The 19,462-nt window shown below is 45.8% G+C and overlaps 1 protein-coding gene and 1 long non-coding RNA gene across 3 annotated transcripts in view; one reads left to right on the forward strand and one right to left on the reverse strand.

The window, feature by feature from the left end:
* Positions 1-19,462, forward strand: part of LOC141105856 (alpha-2-macroglobulin-like protein 1) — a 223,739-nt gene that overhangs the window by 96,154 nt on the left and 108,123 nt on the right. For both annotated transcript variants that reach the window (XM_073596000.1, XM_073596001.1), the window contains 2 exons: positions 15,737-15,882; positions 19,119-19,274. In XM_073596000.1, coding sequence (XP_073452101.1) covers positions 15,737-15,882; positions 19,119-19,274 — 302 coding nt within the window. The remainder of the gene's footprint in view (positions 1-15,736; positions 15,883-19,118; positions 19,275-19,462) is intronic.
* Positions 1-19,462, reverse strand: part of LOC141105858 (uncharacterized) — a 211,796-nt gene that overhangs the window by 91,335 nt on the left and 100,999 nt on the right. The window lies entirely within an intron of this gene.

Raw genomic sequence — 19,462 nt, forward strand, 5'->3', positions numbered from 1 at the left:
ACTTCACAGAGGGAGTAGAGGATGAAACATTTTCAGGTGGACTCGAAGAAAAGTTTGTGTAATGCATTTCCAGACCCTGGGAGGTTACCATTTCATGGTGCTGGACAGCGTGTTTCTGAGGCTTCGTTCAGTCGGAGGAAGAGTGGTGGAGAAGGTGGCCGGCTGACCGATGCCTTTAAACTATTTTTCAGTTCTCAGCGCCAAGGTCTGATAAGTTCAAGCAATCATCGCCAGGGTCTGCATTAAATGGTGCAGAAATATCTAGGGGCAAGAGCAGACTTGGAGACCTTTCCAACAGAGCATCCACTGGGTTACTGGGTCTTGAGGATAGACCACTGGCCAGAACTTGCTCAATATGAAATCGAGCTACTGGCCTGTCCTGCATCCAGCATGCTTTCTGAACGCACATTCAGTGCTGCTGAAGGGTTTGTAACAGGTTAAAGAGTGCACCTGTCCATAGACTCCCTTGATAGGCTCACATTTATAAAAATGAATCAGTCTTGGATCAGCAGCTATCAAGCACCTGATGCTGATGTAACTGATTGAATTTGCTATGGATCTGGGATCCCTTGAAGAATGCCTATGCTGCCTATCCTATTCCTCCTCAATCATGATGATGTTAGCTTCCCACAATATTTTTGGTTTAGGGCACCACCACCACCCAAGGCCCAATTTTTCTGCCCCTGTTTAACAGGGGCATGTAATTACATTTTTTGAAATCTTTAACAGCAGGGCCCGTTCCTGCGCCCCAACAAGAGTAACTGTGAGGAGTTAGTGTTGTGGCACCACCACCACCATCAAGGCCAAATTTTTCTGCCCCTGTTTAACAGGGGCATGTAATTGCAATTTTTGAAATAATATTTAACAGCAGGGCCCGTTCCTGCGCCCAACAAGAGTAACTGTGAGGGGTTACAGTGTTCTGGCAACACCTAAGGCCCAATTTTTCTGCAGAGTATATAGTGCAGTCCGTACAGTATATATTCTGCAGTTCAGAGTATATAGTGTCTGGGGGACCCCCACGCCATTTTTTTTATTTTGGCGTGGGGTTCCCCTTAATATCCACACCAGACCTGAAGAGCCTGGTAATGGACTGGGGAGGGGGGAACCAACGCTGTTTTTTCAATGATTTTTATGTATATTGTGGGGATCCGGCAATACATTAAAGCCGCAAGCAATTTTAAATGACGTTTTTTCCTTTAGAAATGTCATTTTGCTGTAGGACTGTCATGAACATGGGAAAGATGTGCTACTTTACAGGCAGACTAAGGGGACCCCCCAGGCATGATATTTAAAGGAATATTTAATTTTTATTGGTTCACTTTAAGCATTATTAAAATCACTGCTCCTGAAAAAACGGCCATTTTTAAAACTTTTTTTTGCATTGATACATGTTCCCTGGGGTAGTCCCAAGGTCCCCATACAATTTTTATGGCAATTACTTGCATATAAGCCTTTAAAATGAGCACTTTTGATTTTTCACGTTCGTGTCCCATAGACTTTAACGGTGTTCGCACAAATTCTTCGTCTGTTTGCATGTTCTGCTGCGAACTGAACCTGGGGGTGTTCGGCTCATCCCTACTACACACCATAACCCAGTGCATTGGAAGCCCTGATTGGCTGAAGCAATCAGGGCACAGAGCCCTGTCAGAGCCATGATTGGACAAAGTAATGATCACTCTATCCAATCATGGCCCATTGCTCTTCGTTTCACCCCACACTATAAAAATATTCTTCCCATAGTGGCCATTTGCAATGTGATATTGATGTGGAGAGAGGTAAAACAGGGCTAGCAAGTTAGTATGCTATAGTGTGCTATTCAGATTTAGTGTAGAATATCAGTTTAGCGTGAATCTAGTGACAGTTCAGTGTAAATGCAGTGTGACCATTCATTTTTACTTTAGTGTGAATATAGTGATAGTTCAGTGTGAGTGTAGTGTGACCATTCATTTTTACTTTAGTATCAGTTTAATTTGTCAGGGCGGGTTTCCTGCGGTATATATGCGTGCATTACTACACGTGTAACGTAGTATATATCAGTGTGTTACTGCATGTTTAACGCAGTATATATCAGTGTGTTACTGCACGTTTAACGCAATATATTGTAGTGCGTCAGTGAAGTTTTACTGCAGTATATTGTAGTGTGTCAGTGGAGTGTGTCTGTGTAGTGAGTACTCAAGTTAAAGTGCACCAAACACCACTTTCGATTGATTAAAGTGCATCCATGTACACATTTCCACAACTTTATTGCATTTTGTTAATAAGCACATATTCTGCCTACTTGTCCACAGCTACTACTGCCATAGCCCCAGCATTAGGCATGGAGGAGTCAGCTGAGTTATTTGAACACAGCGTCAGCCACTTGCATCTTGACGATGCACAGCCATTACTTGATTTAGATCTTGGTTCTGAGGTTGAGGAAGGTAGGAACATGAACCTACAGAGAGGGGAGAACACTGGTAAACAAATTGGCAGTCGTGTTCCCCCAGCCACAGCGTATTGTCAAGTTTTCTCCAGTGATAATGAGGATGGAGGGGATTATGATGATGATGAGGTCACTGATGCGACTTGGGTGCTGGATAGAGCAGAGGTGAAAAGCGAGGGTGAGGCACAACCCCAAAGAGGCAGCCATCATGGAAGAGTAGAGAACAGCCACCTTATTCCAACAGATTGTGGAGCTGTTATCTTCTAGCCCACTTCCCACAGCTCAGCTGTTTTGGGCTTTTTTAGCACATGTGCAGCCAATTACACTGTTGCAATTTACAAACTTTGTCTCAAGCACATCAAACGTGGCAAAAACACCAGCCATTTGGGTACCACATGCTTGACAAGGCATTTAACCTCCCACCACTCAACCCGTTGGCAAGAGCACCTGAAAGCCACACAAAAGGGACTCAATTCTGCTCCCCCTCACTCCTCACCTTTCCGGTCTATACCCACTATACCTCATGACCTCTCAGCAGCCTCCACTGACAGGGATGATGGTATAGCGTAGGGTGTCCCAGGTCCTTGCAGCACATCTGCCAGTAGCACACCACCAGCTGTAGACTACAGCAGGCAAATTTCCATGCCCCATCTGCTGCAGTGAAAAAAAAAAAATACAGTCACTGCCATCCACATGCTCAGCATCTAAATTCAAGCTTGTCAGAGCTGCTGGCTTTACAACTCCTGCCTTTCCATCTGCTAGATTCTGCCCCCTTCTGTGAATTTGCAGAATGTGCTGTGTCACAATTGCAAGTTCCCAGTCGCTATTTCTTTTCACATAAGGCTATTCCAGCTCTCTGTCACGTGGAAGGCAATGTTGTGGCATCGTTGGGCAAGGCAGTCAGCCGTAAGGTCCACGTTACTGCTGACACATGGTCTAGCAAGCATGGTCAGCTTGCAATTTGGAATGATGCAGGACAGGGCTCAATGCTGGATCTTGTTGTGCGGCCATGTCTCCATACAGCTAGTGGTGATGATGCAAGATTTTTCCTTCTCCTCCTCCATGCCTTCCTCTGCTGAATTGACCCATGAACCACAAGTACCCCCCAAGCGTTTAAGGGGCTATTCAATGAGTCAGGCTAAAAGGTGCCATGCAGTGTCTCTGGAGCAAAGATTCTGGCAGCTCTGCAGCGGCAGGCCCAGAGGTGGTTCATGCCACACCAGCTGGAGCCAGGAATGGTGATTTGCGATAATGGCACCAACCTGTCCGCCCTTAGACAGGGAAAGTTGACACATGTGCCATGTCTGGCACATGTCCTCAATTTGGCGGTGCAGCATTTTTTAAATAGGTACCCAGGGTTGGAAGATCTGCTGAAGCAGGCCAGAAGGGTCTGTGGCCATTTTTTTTCCCATGCCAATGGCTGCTAATAAAAGATGCATGCACTGTACTGTCACCATTTGAGGAGGCCACAAGAACAGTGAGCCATGACAATGCATGCATCAGTGACACAATCCCTGTTGTGCTCATGCTTGAGCAGACTCTGCATGGCATTATGGACAGGGCACTTGAGGAAGAGGAGGTCTTTCTTTCCTCTCAAGGCCCGCTTTATGCAGGCACCATTCTTCCTACGCCACAGAACACACAAGGGGAGAGGGAGGAGGAAGACAAGGATTCTGGCAGCTTTGGAGGCATTGAAGCAGAGCAAGACAAACATCAACCCTTAACAGATGGTTTTCCATCCCTAGAATCCTTGGGAGTAGTACGTGGCTGGGAGAAGGCCAGTCCAGATACTGTAATCCTCAGTGACCCCGAGGAGTCTGCTTCTTATGCCTCCGCAAACTTGCGGTGCATGGGCCCCCTTATTCAAAGTCTGCGAAAGGACCCGAGAATATGTGGCATCAAGGAGAAGATCACTATTGGTTCGCAACCCTCCTTGACCACCGTTACAAGGTGAAAGTCTCAGAACTCATCCCGTCCTCACAGAGGGAGCAGAAGATGAAATCTTTTGAGGACACCTTAACCACTTCCCATCCCGCCCATAGTCATATGACGTCCACAGAGGGGATCTCCCATCCCGGGTGTGTGTCATATGATGTCCCCCGCTTCCCGACGGCATAGGGGTGTGCACACGTGCCTGTTGCGTCACCAAGGAGCCGATGCGCGTGCCCGGCTCGTACCCGGATCCTTGTAAACAGAGAGATCCACATCCTGTCAGGGGAGAGGAGACAGATCCTAGTTTATAGAAACACAGATCGGTCTCCTCCCCCAGTCAGTCCCATCCCCCACAGCTAAAACACACAGTCAGGGAACACATTTAACCCCTTGATCGCCCCCTAGTGTTAACCCCTTCCCTGCCAGTGACATATATACAATAATCATTAGCTATTTATAGCACTGATCGCTGTATAAATGTCAATGGTTTAAAAAAAGTGTCAAAAGTGTCTGATCTGTCCGCTGCAGTGTCGCGGTCACGATAAAAATTGCAGATCACCGCCATTACTAGTAAGAAAAAAAAACATAATAAAAATACCATAAATCAATAACCTATTTTGTAGGTACTATAACTTTTGGGCAAACCAATCAATATACGCTTATTGCTATTGTTTTTTACCAAAAATTTGTAGAAGAATACATATCGGCCTAAACTGAGGAAAAGATTTTTTTTTTTTTTTTTATTTAGATTTTTATTATAGCAGAAAGTAAAAAAAAATGTCGTTCTTTTTTTGTTTATAGTGCAAAAAATAAAAACCGCAGAGGTGATCAAATACCACCAAAAGAAAGCTCTATTTGTGTGAAAAAAAAATGATCAAAATTTCATTGGGGTACAGCGTTGCATTACCGCGCAATTGTCATTCAAAATGTTAGAGTGCTGAAAGCTGAAAATTGGCCTGAGCAGGAAGGGGGTGAAAGTGCACTGTACTGAAGTGGTTAAAGAGGAGTTTATGTAACTCCTTTCCAGACTGGTAGGTTACAGTCTGGTGAAAAATGTAGTTTTGAGGCTTCTGTTGGTCAAGAGAAGAGCAATGGAGAAGGGGGTCGCCTTAGTGATGCATTTCAAAATTTTTTTAGTCCTCGGCGCCTAGGGCTATCAGCTTCCACATCCCATCGGCAGCATCTTCATCATATAGTGGGAGATTATCTAGGGGCGCAAACGGATATGAAGAGCTTTCCGGTGGATGATCCACTGGGTTACTGGGTCATGAGAATAGACCACTGGCTAGAACTCTCCCAGTATGCAATAGAGCCTGCTGGGCTGCCCTGCATCCAGCATGCTTTCCGAACAGCCATTCAGTACTGCCAGAGGTTTTGTGACAGATAAGAGTCTGTCCACAGATTTCGTGGACCGTCTGACATTTATCAAAATTAATCAGTTCTGGATTAGCAGCAGCTATCAAGCCCCTGATGCTGAGGGCGCTGATTAAGTGCTTTCTGGTTCTCAAATCTCTGAAAGACTGTCTAGGCTGCCTAGCTTTCTAGGTGTTGATTTCATCTGGAAGAAGTTTTTGGTGTAGGTTTCATGGGCACAGTTAACACCCAAGGACCAATTTTTCTGTACCTGTTCGACAGGTGCATATCATTTCAGTTTTTGACAGCAAGGCCAATTCTTGCTTTCATCAAGAGTACCTGTATAGGGTTATGGTGTGAAGACACCACCAACACCCAAAGACCAATTTTTCCGCACCTGTTTCACAGGTGCAAATCATTGCAATTTTTGACAGCAAGGCCAATTATTGCTTTCATCAAGAGTACCTCTATAGGGTTATGGTGTGAAGGTACCACCAACACCCAAAGCCCAATTTTTTTCTGCACCTGCTACTTCTATCCAAAGTCTGAGAAAATGTATCAAAAAAAATCTCTAATCTTGTTCGAAGTGTACTAAATTGTGGCCTCCCCAAGCCGTTGTTTATAAAATAAAGAAAGCTTGAATGGAAAATTTCATTTTTTGGCTTTATAAATGTCATTATTGCTGCAGCAGGCTCTATACACGGTACAGATGTGCCACATTACAGGCAGACTAAGGGGGACCTCCCAGGCACAATATTTAAAGGAATTTTTCATTTTTTTTCATTGATACATGTCCCCCAGGGCAGTATCCGGACCCCCCAAAACCATTGTATGCCCAATTACTTGCATATAAGACTTCAAAAAAGGTACTTTTGATGTTTCCAGTTCGGGTCCCATAGATTTCAATGGGGTTCGTTATTCGGTCCCGAACTTTTGCGATGTTCTATAGTTCTTCCGCAAACTGAACAGGAGTTTGTTCGGCCCATCTCTAGTCTCTAACAATTCCAGTCATATGTTTTCAGTTTCTGACTATTCCCTGTTGTCTATCTTTAGTCTCTGAAAGCTTTCTGTAATAATGCATTAACTAAACTGTCCATCGGTGTTCAGGGGTAATCACAAAGGATGCAATGACATGTGGTTAGTGATAGATGATCACCCCTGGACAGAAGCAGCTTGCTTTCAAGAGTAACTCCACTTTTTTTTGAGAAAAAAAACATTCCCCTCTGGGTGATCTATGTAAATTGCAGTCATTTTAACAAACTTTGTTGCAGATTCCTCCCTTTTGTTCTTCTAAAGAAATGACTGTTTGTTTGTCTGTGTCCATGTGCCTGGTGAATTTGTATGGGAGTGGTTTTATAATTATCGATCAGCTGCTGCACCTGCAGGGTTCTAATGAGGACTAGGGATGAGCCGAACACCCCCCGGTTCGGTTCGCACCAGAACCCGCGAACGGACCGAAAGTTCGCACGAACGTTAGAACCCCATTGACGTCTATGGGACTCGAACGTTCTAAATCAAAAGTGCTCATTTTAAAGGCTAATTTGCATGGTATTGTCCTAAAAAGGGTTTGGGGACCCGGGTCCTACCCCAGGGGACATGTATCAATGCAAAAAAAACTTTTAAAAACGGCCGTTTTTTCGGGAGCAGTGATTTTAATGATGCTTAAAGTAAAAAAAAAAAGTGAAATATTCCTTTAAATATCGTACCTGGGGGGTGTCTATAGTATGCCTGTAAAGTGACGCGTGTTTCCCATGTTTAGAACAGTCCCTGCACCAAATGTCATTTTTAAAGGAAAAAATCTCATTTAAAACTGCTTGCGGGTTTAATGTCATGTCGGGTCATGGCAATATGGATGAAAATCAGTGAGACAAACGGCATGGGTACCCCCCAGTCCATTACCAGGCCCTTTGGGTCTTGTATGGATATTAAGGGGAACCCCGCACCCAAATTAAAATAAGGAAAGGTGTGGGGCCACCAGGCCCTATATACTCTGAACAGCAGTGCAAACAAGACAGGGACTGTAGGTTTGTTGTTAAGTAGAATCTGTTTGTAATTTTGAACATTTTTAACGTGTTTAGCTCCAGCCAAAAAATCTTTTCTAAGCTTTTTGGAAAACATAGGGAAGGGTTATCACCCTGTGACATTTGTTTTGCTGTCTTTCCTCCTCTTCAGAAGATTTCACCTCACTTTTTTGTCCCAATGAAAAATGTTTTTTGAAAATTTGGGTTTTTTTGTGGAACAAGGATTGGAAAGCATCAGTGGAAAGGAGAAATTGTTTTCCCATATTAACTCTTACAGGAGAGAATTTCCCTTCCTAGGGGTAGATTTCATCTCACTTCCTGTTGTCTCCTTCCGTTTGCAAGTAGGAGTCATTTGTAAGTTAGATGTTTGAAAGTAGGGTCCTGCCCTATATACTCAGCAGAAATTTGGGCCTTAGGTATTGCTGTGGCCACAACACTGTAAGCCCTCACAGGGCCCTGCTGTGAAATATTAGATCAAGAATTGTAATTACATGCCCCTGTTGAACAGGAGCTGAAAAATTAGGCCTTAGGCACTGGTGCTGGTGCCACAACACTGCAACCCCTCACAGACACTCTAGTTGGAACGCAGGAATGAGCCCTGCTGCAAAGTATTGCTTCAAAAATTGTAATTACACGCCCCTGTTAGACAGGGGCAGAAAAATTGGGCCTTAGGCACTGGTGCTGGTGCCACAACACTGCAACCCCTCACAGACACTCTAGTTGGAACGCAGGAACGAGCCCTGCTGCAAAGTATTGCTTCAAAAATTGTAATTACACGCCCCTGTTAGACAGGGGCAGAAAAATTGGGCCTTAGGCACTGGTGCTGGTGCCACAACACTGCAACCCCTCACAGACACTCTAGTTGGAACGCAGGAACGAGCCCTGCTGCAAAGTATTGCATCAAAAATTGTAATTACACGCCCCTGTTAGACAGGGGCAGAAAAATTGGGCCTTAGGCACTGGTGCTGGTGCCACAACACTGCAACCCCTCACAGACACTCTAGTTGGAATGCAGGAACGAGCCCTGCTGCAAAGTATTACATCAAAAATTGTAATTACACGCCCCTGTTAAACAGGGGCTGAAAAATTGTGCCTTAGGCACTGGTGGTGGCGCCCAGAACCAAAAATGTTCTTACAAGCTATCAGCGTGATGATTGAGGAGGAAGAGGATAATTACTCAGGGATAGTCACTCAGCATCAGCATAGGCAGTCTTTGAAGGGATCTGAGATTTCAAAAAAAATTATTCGGTTACATCAGCATCAGGTGCTTGGTAGCTGGTGGTGATCCAAGACTCATTCATTTTTATGAAGGTCAGCCGATCGACCGAGTCGGTGGACAGACGCACCCTGTGATCGGTTACCACGCCTCCAGCAGCACTGAATGTGCGTTCCGAAAGAACGCTGGATGCAGGACAGGCCAGTAGCTCAATTGCATACTGTGCAAGCTCTGGCCAGTGATCCATCCTCAAGACCCAGTAACCCAGAGGATTTTCGGTGGGAAAGGTGTCCAAGTCTGATCTTGCCCCTAGGTATTCCTGCACCATATAAAACAGACGCTGGCGATGGTTGCTGGAACCGATCATACCTTGGGGCTGCGGACCAAAAAATTGTCTGAACGCATCGGTCAGACGGCCACCTTCTCCACCGCTCCTTCTTTGACTGACCGAAGCCTCAGCAACACGTTGTCCAGAAACAGGAGTTTGTAACCTCCCAGTCTCTGGGAACGCGTTGCACAGACCTTTCTGCAAGGCCTCCCGAAGATGTTTCATCCTCTGCTCCCTCTGCGATGGCAAGATAAGGTCCGCAACCTTACCCTTGTAACGTGGATCAAGGAGGGTTGCCAGCCAGTATTGGTCCTTCTCCTTGATACCACGAATACGAGGATCCTTACGCAGGCTTTGCAGGATCAGGGAGGCCATGCAGCGTAGGTTTGCTGAGGCATTCGGTCCGGAGTCCTCTGGGTCACTAAGAACGACATGGTCCGCAGCCACCTCCTCCCAGCCACGTACAAGTCCATGTGTTTCTTGGGACTGATCCCTTAAAGACTGCTGCTGATGCTGAGTGCCAGGCTCCACCTCCATACTGACACAATCTTCCTCCTCCTCCTCTTCCTCCTCGTCCTCTTCCTGTGTGATCGGCGGGCACGCAGGAACACTGTCTGGATAAAGGGGGCCTTGAGAGCTAAGGAAGTCCTCCTCTTCCTGCCTCTGTTCTGCCTCAAGTGCCCTGTCCATTATTCCACGCAGCGTGTGCTCCAACAGGTGGACAAGGGGGACAGTGTCACTGATGCATGCACTGTCACTGCTCACCATCCTCGTGGCCTCCTCGAATGGTGACAGGACAGTGCATGCATCCCTGATCATGGCCCACTGGCGTGGGGAAAAAAAACCAAGCTCCCCTGACCCTGTCCTGGTGCCATAGTCGCACAGGTACTCATTGATGGCCCTCTGCTGCGTGTGCAGCCGCTGCAGCATGGCCAACGTTGAGTTCCACCTGGTGGGCATGTCACAGATTAGGCGGTTCTTGGGCAGGTTAAACTCCTTTTGGAGGTCCGTCAGCCGAGCACTGGCATTATATGACCGGCGGAAATGCACACAGACTTTCCTGGCCTGCCTCAGGACATCCTGTAAGCCCGGGTACCTGCCCAAGAACCGCTGCACCACCAAGTTAAGGACGTGAGCCAAACAGGGCACATGGGTCATTTGTCCCTGTCGGAGGGCAGAGAGGAGGTTGGTGCCATTGTCGCAAACCACCATTCCTGCCTTAAGTTGGCGTGGCGTCAACCACCTCTGAACCTGCCCCTGCAGAGCTGACAAAACCTCTGCCCCAGTGTGGCTCCTGTCCCCCAAGCACACCAGCTCAAGCACCGCATGGCATCTTTTGGCCTGCGTACTTGCGTAGCCCCTTGAACGCCTACGGAGCACCGCTGGTTCCGAGGAAGAGGCCATAGAGGAAGAAGAAGAGGAGGGGGTGGAGGAGAGAGGTGTGTCACAATCAGCATTTTGGAGGCGTGGTGGCGGAACAACCTCCAACACTACTGCACCTTGTCCTGCATCCTTCCCAGCTGCCAGCAGAGTCACCCAATGCGCCGTGAAACTTAGGTAACGTCCCTGTCCATGCCTGCTGGACCATGAGTCAGCGGTAATATGCACCTTACCGCTGACCGCCCTGTCCAGCGAGGCATGGACATTGCCTTCCACATGCCGGTAGAGAGCCGGAATCGCCTTCCGTGAGAAAAAGTGGCGTTTGGGTACCTGCCACTGAGGAACCGCACATTCCACAAACTCACGGAAGGGGGCAGAGTCTACCAACTGAAAAGGCAGCAGTTGAAGTGCTAGCAATTTTGCCAAGCTAGCATTCAACCGCTGGGCATGTGGATGGCTGGGAGCAAACTTCTTTCGGCGGTGCAGCAGCTGGGGCAGGGAAATTTGCCTGGTACAATCTGACGTCGGTGTACCAAAAGCAGATTGCCCACAAGTACTTGGCTGTGACACACCTAATTCTACACCTTCATTCCTCTCACTGCAGGTCTCAGAGAGGACTGAAGGTCTAGTGGGGTTGGAAATCTCAGCTGATGAGGAGCAAGGAGAGATCCTCTTTGTTCTTTGGTGTGGGTCTTTTAGATACGCTTGCCAACGAACTGCATGGCAGGTCAACATATGTCTGGTCAAGCATGTGGTACCCAAGCGGGAGATGTTTTGGCCACGCGAGATACGCTTGAGACATATGTTGCAAATAGCAGCGGTGCGATCTGATGCACTCGTCTCAAAAAAGGCCCACACCAAAGAACTTTTTGAATAACGCGCAGAGACTGCAGCGCCCTGCACATGTGGAGCTTTGGGGTGTGATGCAGTCAATGTGCTGCTCTTAGGCTGGCCCCTGGAGGGCATCCTGCCTCGTTGGTGATGTGCCGCCGCCTCCTCCTCCTCCTCCTCCTCCTCCTCCTCCTCCTCTCTCCTATCAGGCACCCACGTTGAGTCAGTGACCTCATCATCCCCTCCCTCCTCATCACTGGAGCAAACCTGGCAGTATGCTGCAGCAGGGGGAGCATGACTGCCAGATTGCTGTCCTTCTTGGGCACCCCCTCTGTCCGTGCTCATGTTACTGCCTTCATCGAGCTCAGTATCGTCATCAGAGCCTTCCAAACGCTGGGCATCCTCCTGGAGCATGTACCCAACACTGTGGTCAAACAGTTCGAGGGAATCCTCATGAGGACATGGTGGAGCTAGGGAAGGAGTCACTGATGACATTGAGCTGAGGGAAGAGGCCGCTGCTTTGCCAGACAAAGCACCCTGGGCATGGGTGAGAGAGGATGAGGAGGATGAGGACGGCTTGGTCATCCACTCGACCAAGTCTTCCGCATGTTGCGGCTCAACACGGCCAGCTGCCGAAAAAAAGGCCAAGCGTGTCCCATGGCCACGTGCTGATGAGGATGCACCGTCTCCACGACCAGCACTAGACACAGAGCCTGCTTGCCCTCTCTTATTGGCTTGTGACTGTCTGCCTCTCCTTCTTGGCCTTCCAGACATACTAATGGCCTGTAGCTGCACTAAGCTGGGATAGAACACCTGTAATTTTCTTCAAGTAGCTTTATATACTGTAACCAGACAAGCCTGCCTGTCAGTAGGAAGATAACAGGAACGGATCTAGCTGAACACTGTGAGCAGGACGCACTGTACTAAATGTAAATAGTCTAGCTGCCTGACCGTGGTACTAATAGGATCAAATAGAACACCTGTAATTTTCTTCAGGTAGCTTTATATACTGTAACCAGACAAGCCTGCCTGTCAGTAGGAAGATAACAGGAACGGATCTAGCTGTACACTGTGAGCAGGACGCGCTGTACTAAATGTAAATAGTCTAGCTGCCTGACCGTGGTACTAATAGGATCAAATAGAACACCTGTAATTTTCTTCAGGTAGCTTTATATACTGTAACCAGACAAGCCTGCCTGTCAGTAGGAAGATAACAGGAACGGATCTAGCTGAACACTGTGAGCAGGACGCACTGCACTAAATGTAAATAGCAGGAACGGATCTAGCTGAACACTGTGAGCAGGACGCACTGCACTAAATGTAAATAGCAGGAACGGATCTAGCTGAACACTGTGAGCAGGACGCACTGCACTAAATGTAAATAGCAGGAACGGATCTAGCTGAACACTGTGAGCAGGACGCACTGCACTAAATGTAAATAACAGGAACGGATCTAGCTGAACACTGTGAGCAGGACGCACTGCACTAAATGTAAATAGCAGGAACGGATCTAGCTGAACACTGTGAGCAGGACGCACTGCACTAAATGTAAATAGCAGGAACGGATCTAGCTGAACACTGTGAGCAGGACGCACTGCACTAAATGTAAATTGCAGGAACGGATCTAGCTGAACACTGTGAGCAGGACGCACTGCACTAAATGTAAATAGTCTAGAAGATAACAGGAACGGATCTAGCTGAACACTGTGAGCAGGACGCACTGCACTAAATGTAAATAGCAGGAACGGATCTAGCTGAACACTGTGAGCAGGACGCACTGCACTAAATGTAAATAGCAGGAACGGATCTAGCTGAACACTGTGAGCAGGACGCACTGCACTAAATGTAAATAGCAGGAACGGATCTAGCTGAACACTGTGAGCAGGACGCACTGCACTAAATGTAAATAACAGGAACGGATCTAGCTGAACACTGTGAGCAGGACGCACTGCACTAAATGTAAATAGCAGGAACGGATCTAGCTGAACACTGTGAGCAGGACGCACTGCACTAAATGTAAATAGCAGGAACGGATCTAGCTGAACACTGTGAGCAGGACGCACTGCACTAAATGTAAATTGCAGGAACGGATCTAGCTGAACACTGTGAGCAGGACGCACTGCACTAAATGTAAATAGTCTAGAAGATAACAGGAACGGATCTAGCTGAACACTGTGAGCAGGACGCACTGCACTAAATGTAAATAGCAGGAACGGATCTAGCTGAACACTGTGAGCAGGACGCACTGCATTAAATGTAAATAGTCTAGATAGAAGATAACAGGAACGGATCTAGCTAAACTGAATACAGTGTATATATATATATATGCAACACCTGGGATGCATATATATACACAATACACTGTAAGTGCAGCTAACTGACTGACTGTTCTGCCTAATCTATCTAACTCAAATCAAATGACACTGTCTCTCTCTCTCTCTATCTCTCAGCACACCGGAACACACACTACACAGGGCCGCCGTGCAGGCGGCCTTATATAGTGTGGGGTGTGTACTAAATCCCCTGAGCCATAATTGGCCAAAGCCACCCTGGCTTTGGCCAATTACAGCTCTCTCTACTGACGGCGCTGTGATTGGCCAAGCATGCGGGTCATAGTGCATGCTTGGCCAATCATCAGCCAGCAATGCACTGCGATGCCGCAGTGAATTATGGGCCGTGACGCGCCACACGAATTTAGCGCGAACGGCCCATAACGTTCGCAATTCGGCGAACGATCGAACAGCCGATGTTCGAGTCGAACATGGGTTCGACTCGAACACGAAGCTCATCCCTAATGAGGACATTAGCAAGATCTGCATCCCTTTAGACATGATTTCCCTTTTAGGAGTATCTCACTAAAAATGACATTTGTTGCAGAGGATGTGAAAAATCTGACTTCTGTATCTTTGTGCAGACTTGTGAGAAAATCAGTGAGCGAATTACACAAGCAGGACATTAAATTTTCAGGGGGTGTTCTGTACACCATCTATGTACACAGAACACCCCCAGGTTGCCATATTGCATTACATTTTACAGAAAATTACACCACTGCAGATTGAAAAGGAAAGGTGATTTTTAATAACATTAAATTACATCATGACTTGAGTCGCAATTGTATACGCTATATATTTTTTTTTTATTTGCTATTTTTTTCCCCCCGAAAATGGGGTTACCCTTTCAGGCCTGATCATCTGTACATAACTGTAGGCAATTTAATCCTTTATGATTACTTTAGAACACAAGCAGACAGTTGCAGCTACTGTCATTACTTAAAGGCCACGGCTGTCTGCACACATCTGGGCTCCCAGTCCGCACTTTTTCACTAGATACTTGCTGCACCATGGCCGTGTAAATCAGCCTTAACTGTGTGTACGTTTAACTGTATCTGTATACGTTGGTAGTTAATAAGCAATGATGACCACGTTTGTAAAAAAGTTTTATATTGTGTTTCAGACTGGTTTACTATGCAAATGACTGTGCAGAGTGCCTTTAAAGAAGTAGTATCGTTATTTTTTATCACTATTCTGTCCCCTATGGGACAATGTACATGTAGGATTTTGTCTCCTGTTATGAGATGTAACTACTGTATATACTCGAGTATAAGCCGAGTTTTTCAGCACATTTTTTGGGGCTGAAAGTGCCCCCCTCGGCTTATAGAGTCAAGCACTTTTCTGGTGCAAAGAATGACATTTTCCAAACCGACTTTGGGGCCCCGTATCTCGAGACTTCTTGGTGCTAGGAACCCCAAATGTGGTGTGCAAATCCATTGGAACTAGCACTACAACATATCCAAAGCTGGGGTACCTAGCACCAAGTGGCCCCGAGGAACGGGGCCCCAAATTCGGTTCCTAGCACCAAGTGGCCCCGAAATACGGGGCCCCAAAGTCGGTCAACTGTGTCCATCTGCGGCAATGTCTTTTCGGGACCCTTTGGGTCCAGAGATCCCAAATTTTGGCTGCAGCTAGGGGGCATCTAGGAACCCTTAACTACCGAGTTTGAAGTTCGGAAGACCTATAGCTGCAAATGGGCACAGTGAGGCATGCAAATGGGCACAGTGAGGCTGCAAATAGGCATTGTTGACCCTCTTTTCCACTTACAGTAGCTGTGCATTTCTCACCCTAGGCTTATACTCGAGTCAATACGTTTTCCCAGTTTTTTGTGGTTCGGCTTATATTCGGGTCGACTTATACTCGAGTATATACGGTAGATGTTAACCATTTTCCCTAATTTACAATATTTTTTTTTCTCTCTAGCTCTCCAAGGATCTTTCCCTATCAAGGTTCATCTAGATGCCAAATTATCCCCACATTTTACTTTGTCTGTCTATACTATTCTGCCAAAAGGCGAAACCCTCAGCGGCCTCACCTTTTTTGAAGTCTCGGCATGCTTTGGAAACAAGGTGAGTAAAAATTGCATTCTCTACAGCACATTTTTATTTTTTTTTATTTTTAAAGCATCTGGTTTCTCTATGTTAGCATGGTATGCATATACAGTAGTCATTGAGTCATTTTGTTAAATAGGAAAGTTTGAGGGTCATTTTAAAAAGACCAGCTCAGTTAAAATTTGACCCATCATCAGATCTTTTATATTTTTCATTATGTAACCATCCTGCAGTCTTTACCTGGATCATGTAATAGAGAAGTTCTAAAGGAAGTCAGAATAAGGCAAGCCTGCCAGGCAATTAGCATTTTAAGAAGGGCAGTAATGTTAGCGCTTCCATATGTCTGTCAGCACAGGTTTCCGTTAACCCTTTGACTGCCAAGGATGTGTCCTATATAGCCTGCCAATCAAAGGGATAACTAAAGATGCTTATATTTTGCCTGGCTCACTCATCCTTTCTCCCCTCATCAACATAAAAATGATTTTTTTAATGACATCCTTTCCATTTTCATTACATACCTTATATTAGTCTCTGTGTTTTGCTATGCAATGCAGGCAGATCATGGTTAGGAGTGACCGGCAAGAGTGCTGTAAATAGCTTCCTAAAAACATTGCAGCATCCTGCCTCAGTACTCCACTCAAGAGCCCTCATCTCTGATGCAAGCAGTTGCCTGTTTTTTGGACGGAGCTATGCAAATATCAAACTGTCTAGGGCAGTGATGGCAAACCTTGGCAACCCAGATGTTTTGGAACTACATTTCCCATGATGCTCAAGCACTCTGCAGTGTAGCTGAGCATCATGGGAAATGTAGTTCCAAAACATCTGGGGTGCCAAGGTTCGCCATCAATGGTCTAGGGGGATGATATAAGCCCTGTGTTGTCTCATGCAATACACGGTTGCATTTTTATACAAGTAATAAATGGCTGATAAAAGAGCAGGAGAGAGGAGGATTGGGTGGGGATAAAACTGTCCTATTACATGCCCTGCCCTACAGAGAACTTCCTTTGAGGGAATGTTTACATCGCTTCCCTCAGATATTGGCGCACCTTCATCACCTCCCACATAGGCTGGCCATACAATATACAATTTTCTTATTCAATTTCCTTTAGATTTACCTTCAACTATGTAGTACAAGGGCCTGTCTGATTGCATACAAAATCGAAAGTGTTTAGATTTGCTCTTATATTATATGGTTTTGGTACATCTAAAGGAAAATGGAATAAGGTATTTGTAAAATCTATGGCCAGCCAAAACCAATCAACAGACTAGGCAAAAAGATATATGGATAATAAGAAATATGAATAATGCAAACACAGATTTTCATTAACCGCTTCAGGACCGCCCACCGCACATTTACTACGGCAGGGCAACCCGGCTATGTGAAACAACGTACCTGCCTCTTCCTGGGTCTGGGGCGCATGCGTGCGCCGCCAGCGACCGCTCTCGCTGTGACTGAAAACCGCAGGAGCCAATCAGCGTGTCCGGCGGACGCGATGTTCTCCGGGACCCGCCGATTGTTGACAGGAGAGGCAGAATGGTAGACCGCCGTTCTGTCAAAGAGGAAAATAGAGGTCTTGCTCCAGTTAAGCCACGCCCTACACAGTTAGTAATAACTCCTTAGGAGCACACTTAACCCTTTGATCGACCCTGATGTTAACCCCTTCTCTGTCAGTGTCATTAGTACAGTGACAGTGCATTTATTTAGCATTGATCACTGTATTAATGTCACTGGTCCCCAAAAACTGTCAGTGTCCAATTTGTCTGCCGCAATCCCGCTAAAAATCACCGCCATATATATATATATTTTAAATTGTCTGTCTTTTTTTGTTTAGAGCGCAAAAAATAAAAACTGCAGAGGTGATCAAATACCACCAAAAGAAAACTCTATTTTTGGGAAAAAAAAGGACATACATTTTGTTTGGGTACAGCATTGCACAACCACGCAATTGTCAGTTTAAGCAATGCAGTGCCGTATCGCAAAAAATGACCTGGTCATGAAGGGGGTGAAACCTTCCGGGGCTGAAGTGGTTAATGCAGAATTTGTAACTTGCAATGTCAGCATGTTTACATTCCAAAAAGATACTTAAAGTGTATGTATAGCCAAAACTTTTCATTACATTTTGGATGGAGCGGAGGGAAGGGTTATGCCCCGTACACACGGTCGGACATTGATCGGACATTCCGACAACAAAATCCTAGGATTTTTTCCGACGGATGTTGGCTCAAACTTGTCTTGCATACACACAGTCGCACAAAATTGTCGGAAAATCCGATCGTTCTCAACACGGTGACGTAAAACATGTACATCGGGACTATAAACGGGGCAGTAGCCAATAGCTTTCATCTCTTAATTTATTCTGAGCTTGCGTGGCACTTTGTGCGTGGGATTTGTGTACACACGATTGGAATTTAACCAATCAGATTTTGTTGTTGGAAAATTTTATAGCCTGCTCTCAAACTTTGTTTGTCGGAAATTCCGACGGAAAAAGTCCAATGGAGCCCACACACGATCGGAATTTCCGACAACACAATCCAATCGCACTTTTTCCGGCGGAAAATCCGACCGTGTGTACAATTCTTATTGCTGTCTGTAACCCCACTAGAGAGATTCTGTCTCTTGATTTGTCCTATCTATTGTCAGAGAAATAGAAAAAGATGGAAAATCCAAAAATGTACAGCTGTCCCCAGAGGAGGAATAGAAGGGAAATCAACAATGGTGTAAGAGAGGCATTTCCCCACCTTGTAGAGATTTACTTTCACTTTCTGTTCTGTCTCCATGAGTGAAGAGAAAACTCCCCATTGTAGAGCCTGTTTTGCCCATATATGACTGTAAATTCATATATACTATACTATTTTTGCAATTAGCAAAAGATTGTTTAGTGTTTTATTCACATCAAACATGCACATCTTATGCCAAGTCAGGCTGGTTCACACCTATGCATTTTTCAGTGCGTTTTCAGTTTTACAGAAACACACTGCAGGCCATTTAACATGGTTTCCTATGGATGTAGTTCACATCTGTGCATTTTATGGAAAGGGCCAGGGATTTTTTTCTGGTATTTGGTTCCATAGACTTCAACGGATCAAAAGTGTGTATTTAGAAATGCAAAATGCACCTGGAATATGCAAACTGCAACCTGCATAGGTGTGAATCAGGCCTTAAAGACAACTTTTAAGTTGGTGGAGTACTACTTGTGACCAGTATAGGAAAATTCAGAGAATATAGCCTTCTATTCTGCAACTTTTTCATTCAGGTTCAGCTCAAATTCTCTGAAGAACAAGTCCATCCTGGAGGGAAGGTGAATCTGGACGTGTCGGCAGAGGCTGGGTCACTATGCAGTGTGCGCTCTGTGGATAAAGGATACCTACTTCAATATCCACATGATGATGTCTCATTTGCAACTCAAGTTGTAAGTGGAAATATATGTTTGTATTGTGTGAAAAAAATGACTGCACTACCAGTGCTGAGGATAAGCTTCTAGCACCACAATAAGACTAATTGTATGTAAGTATGAGTAAAAAGTGTGCAGCGCTACTAACATGTAAACCCCAGGTATAAACCTAGAGAAGGGTAAACATACACACCTATAATGGTGCA

Source organism: Aquarana catesbeiana, linkage group LG08 (assembly GCF_042186555.1).
Source record: "Aquarana catesbeiana isolate 2022-GZ linkage group LG08, ASM4218655v1, whole genome shotgun sequence".
NCBI classification, from domain to species: domain Eukaryota; kingdom Metazoa; phylum Chordata; class Amphibia; order Anura; family Ranidae; genus Aquarana; species Aquarana catesbeiana.